We start from the raw sequence: 25,902 nt of genomic DNA on the forward strand, positions 1-25,902 counted from the left end.
GGAACAGTGTAGACCCCTTCTCGCTATCTCTCTCCCCTTCTCGCCATCTTTCTCCCCTTCTCGCCATCTCTCCCTTCTCACTCCATCTCTCCCTTCTCTCTAAATCTTTCCCTTCTCTCTCCACACTTCTCTCCCCCTTGTTTTCATCTCTCCCTTCTCTCTCCATCTTTCCCCCCTTCTCTCCCCACGCCTCCCTTCTCTCTCCATCTCTCCCCCCTTCTCCCCATCTCTCTATCACTTCCCTTCTTTTCATCCCTCCTCCCCCTTATCTCCCCCCTTCCCTTCTGACACATTGGGGCTCCGCTCATCAACAGAGGGCCTGTGGTTTATTTAACTGGGAAATTACCCTCCCTGTGTTTAACATATCTCCCATATTGTCATCGCCAAATATTTATTTGTAGGAGCCGAGGGAGCTCAGCATTGCCGCATGCCTCTTGCAATGCGGCACATATACAAGTCAGTATTGATGGACACACATAGATAATAAATAAAGATAACTTTCAAATAGTACTTCTGCCACAATTGTGTTAGCTATAAGATCTTTCGTTTTTTCCTATTTGTGACGTTCCGTGTCCTTATCATTCTAATCAGAGCTACGTCTCTCAGCAGGCTATAAATTTGGCTTCTGAGAAGGAATAACGGAGGCAATTCAACAAGCATTACCTCCAGCTCTACAACTATTCAACCTGATGCAGTCTTTGCAGCTCTTGTAACCATTACCCAAGACAGTGATAAAGACAACAAACCAATTGTAATGCCAGTTTTTATATTGGCTTATGTTACGCTTCGATGTAGGCTAAATGGAAAGCGGTTGAGGTGAATAACCGTCGATAAATAAGATCAGATATTGCCAACTGAACAATCTTGCTAGGGATTTCCTGCCAAGCCAGGAATTTGGTTTGGCAAGACTTTCTTACCACTAATTTCACCTTACCAGTGTGAATTGACCACACCTTAACCAGCGTTTTGAGGGGAAAGACCCAACTAGGGGAATATCACTGTATAGGAAACATTTTGGGTTATAAGCCAATGGAGAGCATGGTCCAGAGTGCTACGTTTGGACAGAAGTGGGTTCATGTGGGCGGGCCCCCCAAGATTGCAAGGAGCAAACCACAAGGGGGCAGTGATGTCACAAGGACCTGGCAAAGGTCAGGGAGACTGCCTCATTAATAAACTGCAAATAGAGAGGGGGAGGCAACTAGAGAGGGGAGAGAAGGTGAGACAGGGTGTGGAGGAGAAACTAGCGGAAAAGTAAGGAGAGGGAAAATGAGAGGGAAAAAAGGAAGCGGGGGAGTGTCTGACAATACGTGGGGATGGTTGGACACACACACACACACACACACACACACACACACACACACACACACACACACACACACACACACACACACACACACACACACACACACACACACACACACACACACTATGTAGAAAGAGCAGGAAATAACAGAAAAGATTAAGGTCTCTCTTTGTCAAACAAACGCTGCTGCTTAAACAAGGAAAGTCCTTTTTCAAGACCACCCAACACTGGCCTTGTTGGTCCCTGAGTTCACCATGGATCCAGACGTCATCCCCTTCAAACACTGCGGCGGTGACAGCCCCGACCTTTCTCCTCTCCGATGCAGTTTAACGGAACCAGTAAGCAAACATTCTAATCTCCATCTTTTATTGCTGAACTAAATATTAAAGATTGTCTGCCAACATTTTGGCATTTTTTTCTGCACAGCCCCACGAAAGACACACAGCTGTGTGCACACAAATAGAAACACAAACACACGTAGACAGGCGCACACACACACTAACACACACACACAAAAATGCACTCCTCCGGCCTCTCAGAAAGTGGTTGGCGTCAGACCACAGGTCCCAGGGGGGGCTTCCTGGTGACCCACTCTTTAAACAGGCCTGGAGATGTTGCCGTTACAGTGAGCTGGCTGCCCGTAAACACTCACTCTGCAAGATAAATGAGCTGTGCTATTGCTTGCTCATCTCTCTTTCTTTCTCTCTCTCCACCATCTCCTTCGCTCTCTCTCTCTCCCACCCAGCCACCCACTGGGCTTGTTGTTTGTTTGTCAGTTGAGTCTTCGTCTATTGTCACTTTCATTTGTATTTGTTTAAGACTGACAAACTGCAGGTTGCCAACATCATTTTACGGTTTTTCTGTTTTGTTCTGTGGTTCTGCGTATTCTGTGTAGATAACAATAACACACAATAAAAACAATGATACACAACTCATTTTCAGAATTGATTTGATTCGACACACTTCAACACAGCATAATAAAGTAGTAGTTAACTAAAATGACCCTGATAGACAGCATCTCCTCACTTTTTACGTCCGCTGCTCTCTGTGTGTGTGTGTGTGTGTGTGTGTGTGTGTGTGTGTGTGTGTGTGTGTGTGTGTGTGTGTGTGTGTGTGTGTGTGTGTGTGTGTGTGTGTGTGTGTGTGTGTCAGACCAGATGTGTGCCTGCGTATTGTTCTGTGTGGAACAACACATCCTTACGACACCCCGAGAATACAAATCCAACTATCGCTCACAGCCACACAGTCCACTCATCGATCACCGTCTCTTCTTATTGGCTATCTGGGACGAGCCGAACCACAGCGCCGGGGAAAACATCCCAGCCGCCCAGCGAGGAGCAGTCAGTGTGTGGCAGGGCAGAGGCTCCCCTTCAGCCAAGCGTTACCACTGTGCTCGCTACCAGACCGCAGCCATCGCAGACCAGAGCCATCACACACAACACTGCACTGCACTACACTGCACGCCACGCGGCACCGCAGGGTCAACCTGTCACATGCCCGTGGATCCAGACCACGCCTCTGAACACAGCAGCGTTCCGGAATCATGCCCAGTACGTTCAAAGACCGATATATATGGAACCATGGCATGTCTGGGGAATCTGGGGAAACAGCCGAAGTAAAATACGAGCATGCCTGTCGTATGAAGCTCGCATCATCAAACCCACAGATGCAACAGTGACGTCTCTCTGTCCCGAGTGTATGTGTGTGTTTTTCTGCGACACTATTTGTGCGCTCACTTCAAAAGCTGCAAGTAATTACTCACACACATTAAACCGTGGACCGCAAACAGCCGTGATGCCGAAGCACTCTTTTTCTAAAACTCTCAAATGGTGTTTATTAAGACTCCCTTTCAAGCCCGAACTCCCAGTGTCCATAAAGAGCCGTGCTGCGGCTCTGCGGTGGCTCGCCCTGTGAGGGTTCCTACGTTAGTCAACATTCCCCAGTCTGCAGTCTCTCTTTCTCTGGCCCCGAAGGACCAGACACTCATCTGCACTGATAAACAGGTCAAATAAAAAAAGACATAAAATAAATAAATATTCATGTCATTTATTTGTTTCTCTCTTTGATTATTTTATTGTGTGCACATTTTCAGTCAGTGGCACATGTTCAAGGGGGTGGGACATTTAATGTTTGTACATTAAATGTTTTGTGACTTAAAATAAAAAAAAACGTTTCACAAAATCGTTCAGTCTTTTGGAGTAAACTGTTCCCCTTAAGCACGTTCTCTGCACAAAACAAGGGTGGACAGCGTGCATTTAGATCGGCGCTGAGCGTGACTGTGTATTGGGAGGATTTACGGGCTGCGTTGTATCCAGCAGGTCACCACCGGAGGCAGCGGTGTGCCGCAGAGAGATCATCAGGGAGGCCTGCGGTGCCGCGGTCACACCTCTGGCCTGCGCTGCAGAGACACCCACCTAGCAGCACAGGCCGGTGGTGATTTACTAAGCTGCTGCCCCTCTCGCTCCCTCTCTTTGAGTCAGCGCAGGCTGGAGCATTATAGGCCAGCTAATGAACACACCATAAGAGTCCTCCCTGAGTGAGGACATCCCAGCTGGAGGCCTGCTGCCTCCCCCCCTCTGCCATGCCATGCAGGACGCAGGGGAGCCAGAAATAAGGGGCTTCCAAAGATATTAAACTGTAAAAATATAAGTCATCTTTTTCTTACTTAAGAAACAAGGTATAAATTGTAAAAGTGCACGATTTTTTTACGTGAAAGTGCATGTCTCTACAATCTCTGAAATCAGGACATTTGAAATGATTTATCGACTGATTTCTCAATAAACTATAAGCTATGCACTGCCAAACTGAAAACGAATATACTATTTATTTGTTTGATACTTTTAATTAGGACCCTTAATTCTGAGCCTTAAACCGAGAATAATCTCGAACCCTGAACCGGTGACCCATTGACCACTTATCACCTCTGTGATATCTCATCTTTACTCCTTTACACAAACAGAAGCTGTTTGTTGCTGTGTTCCGTCACCCGCAGCCCCAATCAGCCGATGGCGGGGGGACGCAGGCCCTTGTTTGTCTCTCCGTCTGACGGCCGTCTCCAGCCCCCCGCTGCTCGGACAGACTTCCCCTCCTTCAGGAGGGACGCCCCGTGTTCACACCCAGGGGAGAGGCAGGGGGTTCCACGGGGACCCTCTGAACTGCCCCCGCACCCTGCCGGCGGCTCTCCGGTTGGGCCCTCTGAGGCCCTCGCTCTCCCCCTCCTCGCCCCCTACTGTGGGGCCAGCCCCTAGGACCCCATGGAGGCCGTGATAAGGCTCTTCCTTTTCAACTCTTGAACCAGCACCGCTCAGCCAGAGAGTCAGAGATTACAACTAGGTTATCAGGGCAGGGCACAGTAGGAGGGAGAGACAACAGCACATTATGATAGTTAGAGGTGAAGTCCTACATGCTCCAGTTGCAAGGTTGCCGAGAATGTATTCAAATAGACTGATTCAAATATAAACATGTGTCGATGAAGAAAAATGAATCATCAGTGTTGTCTGCAGTGGTCAGGCCCCAGCTTCTGAGGCACGTCTCGGGCTGGCTGTGGCCCTGAAAGGAAGCCCCCTTGGAGGGTACTATCAGCAGAGGAGGACGGGTGGTGGCTGATAGCAGAGGTGTGAACACTAATGTCGGCACCGCAGGGAGCCGGAATGACCCAGTGGAGAAAGGTTAGGGGGTTAGAACGCGAGCCGCTTGGGGCCCTGCTCTGGGCTTCCTCAGGGGGAGCGCTCAGTATCGTGAGGACGTGAGTGTAGCGGGACGGCGTGGTTTCATTTCAGTCGAAATTGCTTATCTTGCTCGTATCATGAACACCAAGGACCCGATGTTACAGCTCGTCACTGGGACACGCCGCATCTGTGTTTGTGTGCGTGCGTGTGTCTGCGTAGCGATCCGATCCGGCGGGGTTGTGACTCCACCATGTGACGTCTGAAAAGGTCTGCTGTGGAGCGGCCCTCCCTCCCTCCCTCCTTCCCTCCCTCCCTCCCTTCTGTCCGCCTCTTATCACACGGTCTCCGGGACACCCCCCCCCCGCACCCCCCACTGAGGTTTGGAGCGGCTGGGCGGCGTGACCTCTGACGCCTTAATCGACACGCATTAAAGGGCCTCCCTAAACTGGACTGACAGAGTGGGCAGATCGAGCTGACATGGCGACTGCCTGACTGGGCCGGGCCGCGGGAATAGGAGGGGGGGGGGCAAAGAGGTAGCGGTGCTGAAAATCCACCCTTGACACTGTGGAAGTGGCAGAGGGGGTCGAGAAGTGTGGACCCTTGCACGGATTACAGATTAGCTCCGGCTTATTGGTTTCCGTTGGGACCTCTGGGAGCTATGTCACAGACAAGCCGAAGGGGAAAAGACGCTAAAACTAGCGGGATGAGACCACCCTTTTAAAAAATGACAATGTATGATTATTTCCCTCTTCCAATAAGGCTCTCCCATTGCGTTTACTGCCAGGCACTTAACGAACGGCGACCATAAATCCAGCTCGGTTGGAGGAAACTCAGGCAGGCCAGCAACAGAGACATGGAAATGTGCACGCGCGAGAACGTGTACGCGCATCTTTGAACGCCCGTGGCTGCCACTTCGTTTGCCTGCACACACACACCCAGGAAAATTGTGTTTGGGAGTGGGCTATTTTGTCTCCCAAGATTTTACCACAACAAATGTGTGTTTGAGCGCTCGCCTCAGCAGATAAAAGGCTTATGGTTCTGGCTTCTAATGATTTGCAACAAGCAGCATCGTGATGGGATGAGAGAAATATGCAAAGTGCAACGAGAGGACAATGGCCCAGTCAGAAAATATGGTGATTAATCAGAGGAGGAAATAAAGGGAATTAGATCAATGTGTTGATATCATAGGGCTAAAGAAAATGAATCCTATAACTTATGCTCAAAGGATGCCATATTTCCAACTTGTTGGATGCTCCAGGCTCACTCTGACCAGGGCGGGGGTCAAGTCACGGTCAAAACGGTAATTAAATTCTTGCAAGTCCACTTACGCTGGTGAATCATGAAATATAAAAGCCACAATGCATTCTTCCAAAGAATCTGAAAAACAAGCGGTTGATCTCCGTGGACTTCATCAAATAATAACAATCGGCCCCCGCCAGACATGTAAAAGTATATATTAGATAATAATAACACAGCTTTAGAAGCGTTGTCTCTAATATCACCAGGGGCCACCCTCTGTTGGTGCTCAGGCCCTTCCACATGCAGAGAGCCACACATGGAGATAAAGTGTCATTTATCTCCCTGTGTGGAGGAGCTGGCTGGATTTAGTGTCTGCACCTGGCCAGGGGATCTCGGCAGTGTCCAGCAAACCCAGGCCTCCGCAGAGTGACATGTTAAGACAGACCAGACTCATCCGTACGTCAGTCAGCCAGGCCTCTCCTCCTGCTAGCTGTCAACCTCCTCTCCCCCACGACCTCCGCTGGCTTGCTCAACACACACGTGCACACACACACACACACACACAAGTGACAGGCACACACACGCATCCGGACAAACACACAAATGCATATACACACACATGCAAACTCCAACACACGTGTCCACTCGAATCAAAACAACTCTGATGTTATTGCATGTTCTTCGCTCAATTATTTAACATGACATTGATTGAGTGAGACACCCACGTGAAATTCAAGATGTGTGTCGTTTATCTATAAATGTATATAACTATATATATTTATTCATATCACCACCGTGTCGAACACATTACACAGGTCGTTATGACTGTTATAACCCTGGGGTAGATAAGCCTACGCTCACTATAAAGTAACATATGTCAGGGTCATTGGATAACACTGCCATTCACTCCTCAAGACGACTATGAATATTTCACCGGGCTACTGTATGCAGAACGCTTCTCTCCGCTCCAGCTCTCCCTTTGCCATACCAGTACATGTGCTCTTCCAACACTCTCTCTTCCTCTGAACGCCCCCCGACTGCTCCTCTCCAGGGAGACAGCCTGCCACGCTAATGACTCCTAACTACTTCCCTGCTGCAAGCCGTTGAGCTCAGCTCCAGCTCAGACTCAGACCAGACAGCCTGCAGATCTGGGGTCCAATTCACACACCATTTTAAGGATAATTCTCGTTAGACTATTCTTCAGAGGTTTTCTAGAAAGGTTTCCTATTCCTATATTCCTAAGTATCTAAGAATGTAATTAACTGAAATTCCTCCATATTTTCCAAGGAACCATATTTAGCTCAGGAAGTATTTTGATTCCATTCCGACAAACTTTTGTTTCTAGGAATTATGGATTGGTAAATGGGATGTGTAATAACTGCAATCAATTACGGTACATGACAATCCTGACTAGTACCCTTGCCAATCGATAAATTGTGCGTGTAGTAGCCTACACCTCTTTTTCTCTAGAATAAAAATAGCATTTTACAAAACTGAATAGAAAAACAATATTGTAAATAGATGCCATTAAAACTACCAAAAATAAATAAATAAAAAAAGGCATAACTTTTCAATGTGACTACTTAGGACAGTAAACCTTTTATTTTATAGTTTAAGATATTTTTTAAGAGTCACATTATTATTATTATTTATAAGAATTTATTGTTCACAGGCACACACACACACACACACACACACACACACAGTCATCCCGGGCCCTGACAGGAAGCCTAGAGGTCCAAGGCCCCAGAGCCAGGCCGGCCCCACGGGTGTTCAGCTCAGCCCCAGCGATGTGGGTCTACTGCCCCCAGGCCCAGCAGACAAATGCTCCCTCCGCTGTTCAGTTTGAAAGGTGATTAAGCAGTGGGTACGGACGCACACACACATTAGCTGCAGCTTTCAAAACACCAGATCATATTACGGCCAGGGGAAATGTTTTCATTATTAATTCCAGTAATGAACATTTAGCCGGGCTCTCCACGTCTCGTTTCCTCCCTTTTATTCGCTGATCTCATGGACAAATCTAGACGTCCAACAGTGTGTTGATGACTCATGACATGATGACACCCTTTGGGTGAGGGGCTGTGCTACTTTTGGACTTGTTATTACTCCTCCTATGAAAATACAAAGAAGGTCCCAGAGAAGCGAGAGGCATCAGCATGCCGCCCCAGAGTGCAGATGCTGCTGATAATGGGAGAGCTGGTGGCGGGGACGAGGGAGAGGGAGTGGGTGATGCAGGGAGCACGGAGGTTAGAGGAGGGCTACCGCGGGCTAAGAGCCTGTTTTCATAGATTAGTTTCCAAGCGTACTGTAGAGTTGAGCACGGACAACACAGCTTATACAGAGGTTATGAGGTAAATGGGTTTCGGTCTAGGATTGAAGTGATCAAGAGAGTGATAAAAGAAGATTCATAGGAATTAAAGTGATGCCAGAGAGTCAAGATTCAGAGAGAGGGAGAGATAGAGAGAAAGAGAGAACAAGAGAGATACAGCAAGAGAGAAAAAGAGAGGGAGAGAGATAGGGACAGAGACAGAGAGAGGAGCGTTAAAAGTTAAAGGGAGAGACAGGGCAGTAAAGATGAGATGCGTCCCAGTATCAGCCTGGTGTCACAGATCCCGGGCCTTTAAGACACACTTGGTTTCACATTACCCGGGGGAGGCCGAGCAGACCAGGGAGCACAGTGATCTCCTCACCCAGGAGACCATAACTCTCTCCGGACCAGAGGGTCTGGCACTGCTGGGGAGATACTTGGTGAGGTGGAGAAGGGAGGGGGTTGGATGTAATAAGTGTGTGTGGGGGGGGGGGGGGGGGGGGGGGGGGCTTCTGGTCACCTCCTTTGCCAATCTGTTCCCGTCTACAGGCTCCATTAACATTCCTGGCCAACCTGCTGGGGGAGGGAGGGAGGGGTTGGGGGGGGTGGCTGGAGGTTAAGTGGGGTATGGGGATGACTGGGTTCAGGGGAGGGGACACACGGGGGGAGAGGAGGGAAGAGAGGCGGGAAGGAAGAAAGGAGAAAGTCAACAAAGTTAGGAGGTAGAGAGAGAGAGAGAGAGAGAGAGAGAGAGAGAGAGAGAGAGAGAGAGAGAGAGAGAGAGAGAGAGAGAGAGAGAAAGAGAGAGAGAGAAAATACAGACAGACAGTGGCCGACCGACAGTGAGCGACAGACAGACACAGAGAGAATAGACAGAGAGAGGAGTAAGGGCAGTGTGGGCCAGGGTCAGATGGCTGGGGTGCAAGGGGTCTAGCCCTGGTCTGTTAACTCCACTCTCAGTGCTGCTCTGTGGAGCAGAACAACACACTAAATCACTCCTCCGATCACAGGGACCTGTGCGTTCACCACTCCTGCTGGTGCACTGTGTGCGTGGCATGTCTGTGTCTGTGTAAGTGAACGTGTGTGTGTGTGTGTGTGTGTGTGTGTGTGTGTGTGTGTGTGTGTGTGTGTGTGTGTGTGTGTGTGTGTGTGTGTGTGTGTGTGTGTGTGTGTAAGTGAACGTGTGTGTGTGTGTGTGTGTGTGTGTGTGTGTGTGTGTGTGTGTGTGTGTGTGTGTGTGTGTGTGTGTGTGTGTGTGTGTAAGTGAATGTTTGTGTGTATGTGTATGTGTGTGTGAGTGTGTGTCGACGTCAATGTTTCCTGTAACTATGAGTATCCCTGGCGAGGTCACGACCCCGCTGTGCATAGGTCAGATGTGTGTTGAACGAGATGACACTAACCAGTCTAGAGGACTCCAAGGCCCACCAGTGCAATAGGGCTCTGAAGCCCTCTCAATAAGAACGGGGAAATGGCCTGAAATCAATAAATCCAGCCCCTTTAAGTCATCTCTGTGTGTCCTCTGTTGGCCGCAGCTAGCCTGGTAGTGGTTACAACTGTCTGAATACTTTACAGAGCAATACATTTACGGCCTGCCCTGAACACAACACCACCACAATATGCAAGCTGGCCCTTGGACACAGGGGCTCGGGAGAGCCGTGGAGCGCAGTGTGCTATGTGTTAAGGCTGGGCAAGTAAGTACAATGCTCTCTTATGATCGAGGCCTCAAGGAGAAGCCGGGTGTTGGTGGATGTCATGGAAATGTCCACATATCCATATCCACATTTACACGACCGCTCTGTCCGTTTGCATTACAGCTCATACAACACGCCTGCACACAGCTATTATATAAGTGTGATAATATTACCCATGAAAACAATCGGCCGACCACTACTGTAACACGCACGGTTTGCGAAAGCGGCCCGTCTATCTGTGGTCTTGTCCCTCAGCTACATCCTGGAGGTGGTCTCATTAGGTCCACTGCCCCTGTACTGGGAGCCTGAAGGCACATTCTGTGCACCGAGAGCCCGTAGCCTGCAATATGTAAAGCTATCACTTATATGCTGAAATGGGAGCCAAGGTACACCATTAGGGGGGGGGGGGGACTGTTGGTGTGGCCTCCGCAGCAACTTTCACCCTGACAGGCTGGAGCTCATAACTCACCAACACTGAATCAAGTTTAACATTAGACAGATGATACGGTCAAAACCTGCTACTAGGTAGAACGCAGAGGGCACAAGAACAACACTGTGTGCATGAGAACCTCTGTGTGCGTGTGCGTGTGCGTGTGTGTTTCATACAATGACTCATTGAAATTCCCATGAAAACCGAATTCAGTGACATGTTGGTACAGTCTTTTTTGAATAGAAAGTGTGATGGTGTATTTCAAAGATACAACGCACTTAGCAACAGGGTGGAAATAGAAATGTCATCAATAGATTTAATTTGTGCTCACGATCATCACAAATCAACTAAAGGGGAATGCATGAGCAAGACATTTAGTAGAATTCTAATATTATTTTTTCTCATTATTTAGGATTATTGATGGTGTTGGGTTTGACCTAATTGTAAAACCATAAAATGTGGAAAGTTCAGGAGTACCCTGCACCAAGTTTCTGATGCAAAGTCAACCCAATGATCGGAAATATGTGATTTGCGACGTATAAAGAGCTAAATGTGGTTGGAATCATGTGCAGCATTCATCTTTGCTGTATGAAACAAGAGAACGCCATAAGTCAAAGATATTTATAAGGGCCGTGATATTTTAAATCATAACTCCAGTCATCTGACACCTCCCCTGAAGACTCCTCCTGACCACTTTGTGGAAACAAAGGGTGGAGCGTGAAGAGGAGGCCGCACCTCCACCGCCCTCCCAATACTACCACCTCCGTATAGAACTGTACATCCTGAGTCCGTCAAAGTGGAAACCCTCGTGGCCCTGCTCGCTTTGGCCCCGTTTCGACACACTTCAGACTAATCCTGCAAACATATCAACCGATTCCAGATGGCATTAAACTGTGGCATTAACAAGCCTCAAATGAAAGCCTTGCTTCGTCCACACTTCGCTCTCCAAAACATCGGTCATGGTTTAATCATATAGTGGCGGGGCGACGGACAAACCCAGAGTTATGTTGGCCGGCAGGGAGCGACTCCTGGCCCGGTTCGTTGTTAGAAAGTAAATGTTTGTTTAATTTTACAAGTTCTGGCTGCGTGAGGTGAGGAGGAGGTATATGAAGAAATTGAATTTACACATAGTGTGGGGTGAGAGTGTTTTATTTCTGGTTTCGCGTATGCATGTGCGTGATTTGTCCACATGTGTATCTTTTCAGAAACAGATGTTTGTGTGCATTCATTCAAGCATGCGTGTGTGCGTGTGTGCATGTGTATGTATGTGCGTGTTCAACCATATGCATATATTTTCATTGATGCAATGAACAAAGAGCACTGCGCAAAATATGACACTGGTAGTCTGGGAAAGAGAACTGTTGAATAAAATAAAATAAAGAAAAACACAAAAATAAAACCATAAATAAGCAGCAAGGAAAACATGACATTGTTGAAGGGTGGAGAAAAACACGTCCTCCATCTCAAGTCCAGTTCATGCCTTTGGAATTCAATGAAAAGATGAGCGAAACAATTTGAACTTCCGTGGCCAAACATTTCAGAAGTTAAGCAACGCAAGTTAAGATTACGCAAACAGACAAATTCGTCACAACTTTGCCTACTCTGCCATCTCATTGCAGTACGGTGCGACAATCAAGTGGTACATCCTAGTCATGACCGGTCCATGGTTTTGTGGTACAGGGCAAAAAGTCTACACTGCCAATCACAGTGGCGAACCAGCCAGGGTAAGCCTGCTTACACTTAAGTGAGTCCAGGGTGACTCAGGGATCTCTGCTTGGAAATGACGGGAGGGATGTTCATGTGAGGTCTGAGGAGCGGAGGGGGGGGGACTCTCATCATGACAAACGAGGCCTTCAGGAACACACAACTGAGGTGAATAACAGAGCTTCTCAAGGGTCATATCCAGGGGATAAATATGTGATGACAGAGAGAGGGACAGAACTCTGAGCCGCCAATCTCAGGTCTGTTAGTAACTCGGTCCAATTATGGTGAGGATAATAGTTTATGGTTGTTTTTTGTTTCGGACTAAGGGAGTCAATACCATTTTAACAATAAAAGGGTCAAACAAGGCTTCAACAAAGCACTGACAGACCAGAAGAATCCCATAGTAGGGCTATTATGGTGCAAGGGTGTACTATCTGCTTTCTGTGCTACTGTGCTTCTGCAGAAGAACCATGAAATATGGGACTTGCCAAAAATAACCAGCATGGCTCGCGAGTGTGCAAAGGACACATTGGCAGGGAGAAGGGAGGATTAAAAGTCGTCGCCGCTAGTTTAACGTTCCAGTCACCACAAGTGTGAAGCGCCGCCTCCCCCTCCGCTGTCGTATTCAGCTGATAATTGTGTTGATCACTCTACCGTTGTATTCTCTCGGATCTGTGAGAACTGTCTCTCCCTTCAAGTCTCTCTTATTTTTCTTGTCTCTCTATCCGACTCCTTACAACTCCCTCATACACCCATCCCCTCCAACCACCACCCCCCCTTCTTTAGCTTAATTAACTACAGCTTCATGGACTACTCCAGTAATAATCTCCAAAGCAGTATCAAAGACGTTTCCAAGGACACGCCCCAACACCGCTGCCCTCCTGCTATTCTTCATCTCTGTACGCCCCTCACCCTCTCCCCCCGATGTCTCATATATGTGGGCCGGGTCGGGAGCTTGTTCTCCCCCATGTTTACTCGTCTCCGTACGAAACCGTCTGCCTGGGCCAGCGGTGAGACCCCTGAGAAACAAACCTCTGGATCCAGCCCGTGAGGGAGGTGAGAATAGGATGGGGCCGAGGTGAGGCGGGTGGGTTTGGGGGGCGCTTGAAGCTAATGTGTGGCTCCCATCCGCTTTTTCTCACCCCTACTCCCTCTTGGGCTCACCATGTGTTTTCTGATGGTTACTCAAGCGTCTAGCTCTCCATATTGGCTTGGCTACCGGCACAGAACACTGGGCTCGCTCGGCCGGGCGTCCCCGGAACCCGTGTGAACTCCGGTTAGCCTGTGTGGGACTTTGGCCGCCGCCGCGTATGAATCAGTAACCCATAATCGGCTAATAAGGAAGAGGCGGTTGGCGGAGGATCTGCCGCTGGAGCTGAGCACGGGCCAGCCTTAATGGAAGATGAAAGAGCGAGCCGTGGCTCACAAGCAAGATGAGTTGGAGAGTCCCCGCAAATTAATATTTTTCCCCGTCAGCAAAGAGTCGGGGAAGAGCAACAGAATAACCCTTGATCGGCTCCACGCACATCTGCACATCATGAAAATGTGCATCGGAAAAAAACAACATTCAAAGGCGTCAAAAACAGAGTTGAGGCGCGCACATGACGAGTACAGAGGATTCCGTTGAATGTTCCGTTAGCTCATTAATACTTCACCAACGGCTTCCATTTATATGTAACCGAAGCGATTGAAAGCGGCCCGAAGAAACAGCTGCCTAAAATAACAAAGGGAGTTAAGAATTTAATAAAAGCTATCCGTCTATCAGTTGTCCAAGTGGTAGCACTGCATATTGTTTATTATGAGCTGCACAGAAAGGGCTGAGGCAGGCAGTTTAGTATCACACATCACACAGCATTATCCCTAGGCTCCTGCCTCTAGCCCCCTAAACCAAGGCATTATCCCCTCTAATTTGAGTGAATAAAAAATCCCTGATTAGCTGATCTGGGGAACCCAATTGTTTTGATTGGGCCTGTGATGTTTGATCTGACAGAGTGGAATGTAGCGACCTTTGATCCTTTGACAACATTCAATTAGATAAGGTTAACTAAAGTGACCTGTCCCCTGCTCCTCTATCAGGCGCTGAAGAGAGAATCAACAGCTAGTGTTCAGGTCACTAGGCAGCTAGCATGCCAACTCACAGACTCTCATACAAAGCTTATGTGCCATATACACACACTCACCGAATCTCACACACACACAGAGCTGAAAGCTAAGCCCTGTTTTTCCGTTCCAGTCTCTCTATTACTTTGTCGTGATAGATGAGGAATCTTAAAAGATACAGCTGGCAAAGCAATTGAAGACAAAACTGCGCAGCTCACTCCAAAGAGCTTAATTTATAATTACTCACTGTAATAGCTTTGCATTCATTTGGCCACTTGAAACGACAGGGCTGGAGACGTTGGTGTGTTGGTGTGTTGGTGTGTGTGTGTGTGTGTGTGTGTGTGTGTGTGTGTGTGTGTGTGTGTGTGTGTGTGTGTGTGTGTAGAGGGGACCCTTGAAAGGTCTTACGTCAGCCACTCCTCTGAGTGTCCTGCTGACAAACATTAAAAATGAATTGCACCTTAGCGGGAAATGAATCAGGGTGCCGTGGGAATTGCATTACACCCGGTAGCTGACGAGCTAGATCACCATATTCCAGCTGTTCGGTAGCCGGGGACAACGCTGCCCCCCCCCCCCCCCAAAGCCCAAGATGAGGAGAAATAAATAAGAGGCAAATAAGGAGCTATGTTAAGCGGTGGAGAGAGAGAGAGAGAGAGAGAGAGAGAGAGAGAGAGAGAGAACCAGAGCCAGAGACACAGAAAGAGAGAGACAGAGAGAGAAAGGCACCTCTGATGATGGAAAAGGAAACATCGTGAGAATGTTTTCAGGGCAAAGGATGGGAATCCAATAAAACAGGGGGCAGATTTGTTTAGAAAATAATAACTCATGCTAAGTGAATTCCGCCCTGCTCCTTTTACCGGGAGATAGAAGTTCTGCCGACGGCAGCCTGTTCCCGTTCCCTCTTGGATCTGCAGAGCAGAAATGTCCGCGCTGGGCCCTAAGTGTTGGGGGAACTCCTCCCCTATGCCAGGCGTTGAAGGGCTCATGAAGCAGTGAGCGAGAGCCCCTTAATGAATCTGATGAGGCCTTATTGGCTCTAGTTTCACACAGGGAGAAGGGCTCATTATCTCAACCCTCAGTCTGCCTGACCCCTCCGGGCGAGACCCGCAGACAAGAAGCACCGCTGACCCACACTGACCCCAGTTCACACTCGCGGCCTAACTCTATCTCACACAGATAAACACACACACGCACGCACTTGACAAAGTGCTTAGCGTTGACAGTTTGTTGGAGTCAGTGTGTGTGCCCACTTAAAGTCGGCCAGCTCAGCTGTGTGTTTGGAGAACCTGGTCCACGGCTACAGGGCTGAGCTTTGCTGTCTAACCCCAGATCTACCTGAACCAACAATAACAGTAATGCCCCATTTCCTTTTAGGTCACGCCTCAGTTTGACTCCAACCACTTTTTTTTTCCAAATATATACATTGGTTGCCATGAGAACCTTGGTCAAGGGGATGATCAGCCTCAGCACTGGCTTCAGTGCCAGTGTACCGGTGTACCCCAGTCCCTACTCTATCCTCCCAGAGCTGACAGCCCCCCCCCCCCCCCCCCCCCCCAGCTGTGGGTCCCCCTTGCCCCCGCAGCCCTCAGCCTCACACCCTGGCTGGGCCTTAAGCACTGTGAGACTGGCCTAAGTAGTCCGACACTTCACAGATGAACAGCTCCGGTAATGGGCCGTGATTGACCAGAATAGCCGGCAGTAAAGCGGGTTTCCCTTGGGTTTAATCTCCACATTACCTGCTCTGCTTCACATGCATGCACACAAACAAACACACACACACACACACACACACACACACACACACACACACACACACACACACACACACACACACACACACACACACACACACACACACACACACACACACACACACACACACACACACACACACACACACACCCATACTAGACCCACATATACACATGCAAGAGGAGGAGGTTCGTGAAAGTGGCCCATTTGTGAAACAGAGCTGTTTAAAATACACTCATATTGCACTGAATGCTTTGCAGCGAATGCAATCCTGTGATCTTCATAAATAGATAAATCCACATCATGCAGAAAAGCTACACAACTCAAACTGCTCCACTCTCCTTGGCCAACGTCCAGCAACAATCAGAGCAGGTAGGCCCGATCCAAGCATCGGCTGTTCTCCAGAAGAGGCCTGCTTGGAGCTGAAGGGAAATAGATTGTCAGCGGGGGGAAAGCCGTCCGTCAGAGGACATGCCGCTTCCTCGACGAGTCTGTCTGTTCAAATCATCACGCGTCAGCGAGCGCAGCTTATTGGGCGCACGTCCAGAGGGCGAGCGCCACTGGCGACGGAGCGCAACGCAGTGCGCTCCGACGGGGAACAATGTGGCGTCTGTTGTGGCTCGCTTGGGGGGGGTGTCATGTGCCTGTCAGTTCCTGAGGTCTCTGCCTTCCACCTGTCACCACACCTGGGGTCAAAGACAAGGTGAAGGTGTTTCAAAATCACAGCGGAGTAGAGAGTATACAGGGAGTAGGCGTGGGGGTAGAAAGCGTGTTTGATTCATCTCTCGCTGTGTATACAGAGCATCAGAGCGCACTTCATAGAGTATCTGATCGGGGCTGATTGAAGAACTGTGAACTCCCTTTTGGTGCTGGCACTGATTGATTGTCAAATGCACGTGTATTCACCCACACAGACACACGTGTAAGATGCTTTAAAGCATACGTACAAGCGTACGTACGTACCTACATAGACACACATGCATTATGCATCACGATAAATGTTCCATGTTTGTGATCAAAATGTCGAAAGGCAGTTGTTTCTTCACATAACATTATTGCTTGGGTCAGAACAGGAGCAACCAGACTAGCTACACAAACATGTCCTCAGGTTTTCCCACAAGCATTACACACACACACATATATATATATATATATATATATGCCTTTTTACTACCATTTCCCTATATCTCCCCATCAGTGGGAAATGGGTGCAGCAGCTTATAGCCATCAAGAGACTGCCTGAGAGCAGACTGTTGATGTTACACTCAGAGGAGTGAGTGAACACATGCTTATAGAGCAGGGAGCAGGAAAAAAACGACAGAAAAAGAGTATGATGGATGGACATATGAAAGTCTGGCAGGCCTTTGAAAACGTGTAATGGAGGAGGCTACCAGGGGAGCACCCGCATTCACACCCTATCTCCCCTATCTCCAGCCTGGCCGAGGGTTATGGTTTCACAGCATGGCAGTGTGGAAGCGTGTGTGTGAGAGTGTTTGAGCGTGTGTGTCTTAGTATGTGTATGTGTGCGTGCATGAGCGAGTGTGTGTTTGCGTGCGTGTGTGTGTCTGGAGTGTGTGTGTGTGTGTGTGTGTGTGTGTGTGTGTGTGTGTGTGTGTGTGTGTGTGTGTGTGTGTGTGTGTGTGTGTGTGTGTGTGTAAGCCAGATCAAAGTGTGCTGCAGCCTCATTCCCACCTGCTCTCATTAGTCTCTGGCTCTATGAGACCCAAGTACTGTAAGATCCCACCTGTCCTCGACTTCCATGGGTGGAACCCCCTCTATCAACACACACACACACACACACACACACACACACACACACACACACACACACACATTAAATGTGTCCCTTCACAACAACATAAACATGTTGGTTTGAACACAGTGCATGTGTGACCACAACACTGAGCATCAGGTTACAAGCGTAACACATGTACTCTGTTCAGCACAGCACTAAGAAATTAAGCAGTATTCCTGTGTGCGCACACTTCAATGAGAGTGAATTTATTGGGAAATGGACAACTTTTTATATATTTAAAAGTAACACTTTCTGACCACTTAACAAAGCAGCTTAACCATGAACATTAATGGTAGCCCCTATACACTGCTCTTATGACCGTCATTAAACTTGGTTAAAATGTCTGGATAAACAAACTTCTCCCCTCTCTGCATCTGTCTTCTAATTCAGCACCGACGAGGGAGTTGGAGCGGAAGAACAGGTTTAAAATCAATCAGGAAACTAAATATGTTTAGTATTAGAGCGGCCGGGACATTCTCTGAGGATTAATTCCATGTAGCTTTCATAATCCCCACCAATATGTTTAAATTAAGATTAAAGATCACTTTTTTCCCCCTATTCCCACAGCTCCCAGGGAATGGTAAAGAGATCAGGACTGGAAGGCCTTTATGGGGAACATCTTTAACATTTGCTCTGCTCTCAGTGCACTTGATTAAATGTAACATTTTCGGATCCCAGAGTTCTGAGAAAAGCATAAATCATTGTCTCACAGCTGCTGGCGTGTCTAGGGAAAACACATGCAAGTCCCCCGCCAACTCTCTCTCTCACTCTCTCCCTCCCCTCTCTCCCTCTCGATTTTAACCTCCCCCCCACACACACACTCCTCTAACCCTCCCCCCTTTTCTGGAATAAAGTCAGTGCTGTGGTGAGGCAGCAGGGAAACACCTGCACATCAACGCCACCCAACTCCCTCTGCCTCTCCTACCGCCCCTCCAGACTTGTCCCCCAACAGGCCCTTCTGGCCTAGCCTCCACGGCACTGGCCAGGCCCTGGGCCCCCTGAGTCCTCCCCATACATCAACCCTGACATAGGCCAGATCTAGGCAGGACGGCCCGCCTGCCAGCCCGTCCGGCCACCAGCCGGCCAGCGACTGTCCTGGGATCAGCGTTATCAAGAGTCTCTGGAGGAGCTGTGGTTATTTATGAGGCGTCTCCCGCCTGCAAAGTGGCCATGGGGTTTCTTGTCCCGGCCAAGGCTAGGTCTGGAGCCTGGGGCTTGGGTAAGCCTCTGATTACATGTGGTGATAGTTTATAGATCCACTACCCAGTGGATCGCTGCAGGAAGCAGGCAGATCGCTGTCTGCCTGCTTGCTTGACTGACTCCCCTTCTGCCTGCTTGTCTGTCTGTATGCCTGCTTGTCTGTCTGCCAGCTTGCCTGTCTGTAGCGCTGCCTCTTTTTATTTTTTCCACTGCCACTGTTCTTACTCAGTCCTTTAACCTATCACCTGGTTCTTATTACCTTTAATCCATCTATCCATTAATCCCGCCATCATTTATTTTAATTCGCTCATTTATTGGAAGGTCCTTTGCAAATCATGGCATTGATCCTCTATGGCTTCCACCATAAGGCACCATCATGAATTCTGTTTTTGATTTGGCTCAAGAGCTGAAGACAAAAAAAGAGAACTGAAGTTCAGGGAAATATAAAAGCTTGAATGTTAAAGTCACAGTGTGTAAGATTGATTCCCTCCCAGATGGTAGGTGGGAGAGTTTCAAAATTAAAAAAACTCATCTTCTCTTACTGGCTGTGCAACTGGGTGACGCAAACTAGCGCAGCCCGACTGGGTGGGTGGTGTGAGTGGGAGGGGTTATGAGAGTGTCTGTAGGTAGATTATTGTAAACAAAGAGAGGTATGGGCTGGCCAGCATTTAAAGGACGAGATTTTATTGATAATTTTATTGAAATGACTATCTATCAGCATTGGCTAGATACTTCCAGGTTATTTCAAACTACGAGCTGGTTTAACTCAATTTGAGTTTTCGCCACTTCATTGCCACTTGATGGTGCGAGGGGGTAATGTTTCAACTATGAAATTATTATAAAACATCTAGGCCCATCAAAGGAGGCCATTTCAAAGCATTCACTCTTATTTCTTCCACACGTGCCTTTAATTGTGTTTAATATATTAGAATGGTTCCAACCTCAGTTGGAACCATTTAAGCGAACCCCAGTCAAGCGAGACAGATTAGGTTTAAAATCAGCGAAGTCACTGCAAGTTTGGCGGCCAGCAGTCCCTCCTCTGACACCAGCGTCCTTTTCTAACTTTTTATTTTTTTTAAATTTATTCCAGATAAGTAAACATTTAGAGCAAAATAAAAAGGTGGATCCTCTTCCAAAAATGTCACTCTGCACACAGAAAGCTACTGTACACGTGGGTGAGAGACGGAGAGAGGGTGAGTGAAAGCGAGATTGCTTAAGAATGAAATAAAAGAAAGTGAGAGAGTTAAGGAGGAGAAATAACCAATATTGGAATGTGTCCAAAATTTCAAAAGGTGAAAGTCCCAAAGTTTGAGCTATGGTTATTTCAAAGCAATTATATTGAATAATTACATAGCAATCACATTTGGACATTGTGCATAAAAAATGAATGTCCGAGGGCCAACAGTTTGTGATCATTGTGACATTTCTGAATTACTGCAGCTCTCGGCTCTGGCATCAAACACATTTTATTCCTCCTATATTCAGAACTACTTTTGTTTTTGTGTTTATGGGGAAAAGCAGCCAAAACAGGCAACATTACAACATAGCAGACCATGACCCACCAAATAGGAAATTGGGCAGTGGGGATTCCAGAACGTTTCACATCCTCTCAGACGTGAGACAAACCAGAGATCACTGGGCCAGAGGTGAAACCCCGATGACCTTTCTTCCATCTCCCAATACTATGTTGTATTACACACACCTGAATATACACTTCAAGCACAACATAGAGCGGCTATGCTCCATAGCATTTACGCGCAACATATACACACACACACACATACACACAAAGATGCATGCACATACAAATAAAGTCCCTTTCAGTAGCCTCAAACAGATTGCCACTAAACTTTCGTATCCGTGCATTGAATAGTTGTTAAGCATGGAAAATAGGGTGGGGGCACATTCCAACTTGCGTTGCATCCCTGCAAAAACCAGAAGCCAGCCGTTCAAAGTAAAAGGGAATATAAAAGCTGATTGTGGCTCATTATATCTTAATGTCTTCAGCATGTCTATGGTGTAAGGAGGGAGCTCTGCCTTCCCTGCACTCCGCGCTCTACGCATAACGATCACGGTTGTGGAACGCGCTAAATGGAATCAACAGGGCCACATGGGAGGAATAAAATGTGTTTGATGCCGGAGCCAAGGGCTGCAGCGATTCAGAAATGTCACAATGATCACAAACTCTTGGCCCTCTGAGCCAACCCCCTGGGAGCCCCGGGCGGGGCCCTTGTCGGGGTGCTGCCTCTCTCCACCTTTCATCTCACCCTGAACGAGGCGTTGCATCCATCATTCCATTAACGCCACACTAACAGGCCCTCACTGACCCTCTGGGTGACTGGGGGGCGGGGACACAGCCACTGCTGTGTGGCTTTGATATGAGTCTGACCCCTACACAAGGCACGCACAAGAGACACACACACACACGCGCGCGCACGCTTACGTACACACACAGTTATATCCGAACTAACACCTTGGCGTGAGCATAGACACATGCAGGCACACATAACCAGCTCCTCAATCAGCAGACCACTTGGCACAAACGCTGACACTTTTTAAAGTGTAGTGTGTGTAGATAAGCTATGGAGATACCCTCTTTAAACAAATCATTTCTTACAGCTAGCCTGCAGTAGGGCCCAAAAAGAGATCGAGACCTTACAGCATTACGGTAGGGCAAACCATTGTGTGTGTGTGCGTTTGCGTGTCTGTGTATACGTGCACGGGTACTCTGCCGTCGCTACCTCATAAGGAGCAGTAACATGGACGAGCAGGGGACGCAGAAAAGAAAAAGGATGAGGATCAAACAGGATCAAAAGCACAAGGATGAAAAAGGATGGGAAAAAAAACAGAATAAAGGGAAGAGGAATACAAGGCACAGAAGAGATGAAATGGCACGAAGGCTATTAAAAACAGAGGCAGGCCGGAGGAGAGAAGAGACAGAGTGGCGTGGGGCGGCGATGAGAAGGAGAGCAGGCCTCCGCTGCACCACATCTGCTGGAGATATACTCAGTGCTTCTGGGAGTCATCCACCCATACAGCTCCTTCGTATCCCTCTGAACGTCCACACACACACGCTCACGCACGCATGCATACGCAGACACACATGTCCATCTTGATTCTCTGGATTGTGTTCAAAATCGTTTTTTTAATATTCCAAAAAAAATATTTTATGAGCCATTGCTTTGCTGAAATAATGGGAGCACTAAATCAAGGTAATAGTCTGAGACTACGTACTAAGCATTTACCAGGGGTTCCTCAAAACATCCATCGACGCTGACACCCTGGAGTAAGGGAGACCGCTCAGCGTCAGATTTTTTTATTTATTAATATATATATTTTTAATGTATTTATGTTCAAATATCGCAGAGACCACAACGCTCATTGTTCTGTTTTCCGTCCACTCGACAGCCATTGACGGAGACATATCCAGCTATGATTGAGTTTCTGGTAAGGGGTGACCACTCAAATCCAGTCGTCACAAAGCATTGCTTATCTTCTTAGCGTGTTCCTACTTAGCGTGCAGCTCGCGTCCTATCCCTTCGCACTCCGTCTCTGTCTCAGCCCTGATGCTTTTCAAGGTTTGTTGGCTGACGTGATACTAAGCCAAGCTTTTCGCGTTAAGGTCAGGGCTGCACACTGAATTTCCACAGGTCCATATTAAACGTGATGTACAGTGGTGTCGGTGGAGCTAACTCTGAAGACTAATACTGGAGGCCTATTGGTTTACAGTGCTCTCCCATGTATTCCTGCATGCAATGAAACCTGGGGTTGAGGTTGGGGGTGCAGGGTGGAAGATGTTGGCCTCAGGCTACTGGGATTACATCCCACAGTGCACTTTGAGGAGGCTCACTTTTCAAGCTGTTATTTTTTTGTACAGCTGTCAGCGAGCTTGGGGTTGGGTGTGGGGGGGGGGGGGGGGGATCAATCTTGCTGTCAAATTCTCTAATCAGAGAAGTCTCTGGGGGGGGGGGTCCACCAGGGGAGGCCAGCAATGACCACATCATTGTATCTGTGACCAGAAGAGCTTATAGGAGAGGAGCACCGCGGGTGAGCACATAGCTGGATTAAGACAGAGGTATTTGGTATTCATGAGGCCAGGACACTATATCAATCCAGAGCTTCAGAGATCGTCCACATTTCTTCTGAAAAAAAACAACATCTGTGACATTGAATGGAATTCATCGTTTGTATACACAGAACTCCTGCAGCACAAGAGGCAGCCGCTACTGCCAGGATGGGGATCTGTGTCCCAGGGACATGAGACCCATACACGGATCTGTAGGGGGTGAAGCCTACGGCACCAAGCCGTCCAGTGGTGGTTAGCTGCCCTCCGCGAGGCTGGTGTTGGCTCAGGCCAGCGGTGACATAGACTGATGGCTGTTAGTAAAGCACCGCAGCCTTTGGAGCGACCACGTTGGCAATACTGCGGGAGGGACAGCAAGGTGGAAAGCGCTTATCGGCTTTTGCTAAACAAACAGACCTCATTAAGCGTGGCACGGAGCGACAGTAGAGCAATGCGGAAAAAACATGACAGGGGTTTATGGTACTGGAGCATGTGCAATGGAACCCAGTTGCGATGGCAATGTGCGATGAAATAGGGATTTTTGTAGGAAGTAAAGATTTTTGTGTGTCAAAATTCAGGACAGGGTAAAACAAAGTATTCTTCAGCCTAGGTTAGGAGTTGGGGGGGGATACATTTAGTCAACAGAATCCCGTGCTGCATTGTGATGTACAAGCCCTATTTGGACAGGAGATGTTTCTGTCACAAATCAAAACATCTGCTCTGCATCTGATCTGAAACGGTCGAACATCGAGGATAAGGGATGCCTAGCGACACAAGTAGAGCCAGGTAAACAAACAAAGTGCTAACAGAGAAACGATGTATCATAAAGACAAAAAAAAGAAAAGATCGGTCAATTTCGTAAGAGTCATTGAGAAAATAGCACACCTGCTGTAGAGTAGAGAGGATAAAAGCCTCTTCTGACTAGTGGATTCCCCCTTACCTGAGTTCCGGCAGTCGTCGCCCTGCAGGGGAACCTGCACAGAGAAGGCCAGGAGGTCCGGGGCCAGCAGGGACTCGGGCTTGCGGATCTCGTTGAGCCAGCGGCTGGTGTGGAGCTCCCTGGTGTCGGACGGGCCCTGGATCAGGGGAACCAGCTTCTCCTTGGACCCCTCTTCCGACCCTGAGTGGGAAGAAGCCCGAGACTACAGTGAGCAATGACGCCTTGTACTGACTTGGCTCATTTCCCTTTATGAGGAACTTTTTAACTTGCGGCTCGGAGCGTAACAGAGAGGATAACTGAGGAAGATAATTCTATGTGACCATCCAGTATGGCTAAACAGGTTCAGTTTGAGTGGAAAAATAGGCTTTCTGAAACTGGAGGAACAAACCCACTTCCTCAATTAACTTGGATGACCCATGTAGTAAACATACATTTTGGTGAATCAGAATGAAAGAGTGTAGACAATATAGTTGGTCCCTAACTATCCGCTGTATGACTCAAGCACAAATAACACAGATTGCTGCTGGGACAGGGACCTGCCGTTCTGCTGCCAAGGAACAGAGATGGCCAAGTCCCAATGACAGCGTCGCAGGAGACACCACTGACCGAATCACAGATGTGTGGGGGAATCCAGAATGGGGTTTTGGAAGGGGGGGGGAAGTGAGAGAAGCCCACCAGAGAGTGTGCATGAAGAAAGAGGCGGGGAGGGAGGGAGGGAGGGAGGGAGAGAGAGAGGGAGAAAGTGAGAGAGAGAGAGCGAGCGAGAGAGAGAGAGCAAAAGATGAGAAGATGAGGAGTCTGGCCGGACTTTCTCACTCTCTGCCTCCTCCGCAGGCCGTAAAGTTTAACAGGGCACAGCTGCACACACCTGGAGTCCTGGCGCACACTTTTACAGCTCCCACGGTTCCCGAGGCGCATTTCACCGTCGCACGGCTGCACAGCTTCAGCTCCACGTTCTGGACCGAGCACTCCAGCGTCGGCGAAGGGCTCCGAGATTTCACACCTCATAAAAAAAGGAAAAAGAGAGAGAAAAAAAAATGGAAAAACGTGAAAATGAAGTCCAGCACGGCGGGTTTAAACGCCGCTGCCGTGGTTCTGTTTAACACTCGATTGGCCTTTAATTGTTCTTGACCCCTTTTCTTCCCACCTCGCGCGCACACTCCTGAAGGCCTGAGAAACCAGGTGCTGCCCGCCACGTCCAGGCTTCCCCTAGTGGGTGTGTGTGTGTCTGGTAAAATGTGCTACGGCCTGGGATTGCTGGATATGTCCGTTGGGTTCAGGGTTAGCCTTGAACGGGTGGGCGGTGGGGGGGGGGGGGGGGGGGGGGGGTGTTCGGATTTTCAAAAGAGCCACCTCTGCCTCTCTTTTTAACATAAACCCCTTGCCACACCTCAGTTCTCAACCTGTGACCTTTCAAACAATTGTACATACCCGTGGAAAAGCTGTCAAAACCACCCGATCGCCCCCCCTTAAAGCAAAAACCTGGATAATTGTTATATTAATGTGACCGGGGAGATGCTTAACCATGAAGACAAACTAAAGCACACAACAATGAAGACAAACTAAAGTGTATGCATTTTGAAAGGAAACATTTAATACCAGCTGTGTTCTCTCTCAAAAGAAAACCATTACACTTCAAGATAGAATTACAGAAGAAGAAAAAAAAATCCTTACATAATCATATTACCAAAAAAAAGGTGGTTAGA

General features: G+C 48.2%; 1 protein-coding gene across 9 annotated transcripts in view; it reads right to left on the bottom strand.

The window, feature by feature from the left end:
* Positions 1-25,902, bottom strand: part of LOC132468221 (intermembrane lipid transfer protein VPS13B-like) — a 325,476-nt gene that overhangs the window by 219,206 nt on the left and 80,368 nt on the right. For 8 of the 9 annotated variants that reach the window (XR_009528182.1, XM_060065938.1, XM_060065939.1 and 5 more), the window contains exons 18-19: positions 25,065-25,199; positions 24,197-24,376 (exon numbers count right to left, since the gene is read on the bottom strand). Coding sequence is in view for 8 of the 9 variants with exons in the window: in XM_060065938.1 (XP_059921921.1) it covers positions 24,197-24,376; positions 25,065-25,199 (315 nt within the window). In the remaining variant the exon portion in view is untranslated. Of the gene's footprint in view, positions 1-23,174; positions 23,336-24,196; positions 24,377-25,064; positions 25,200-25,902 lie in introns of those variants that run through there. The other variant, XM_060065943.1, reaches the window with a different exon arrangement.

The sequence above is a fragment of the Gadus macrocephalus genome, chromosome 11 (genome assembly GCF_031168955.1).
Source record: "Gadus macrocephalus chromosome 11, ASM3116895v1".
Lineage (NCBI taxonomy): Eukaryota > Metazoa > Chordata > Actinopteri > Gadiformes > Gadidae > Gadus > Gadus macrocephalus.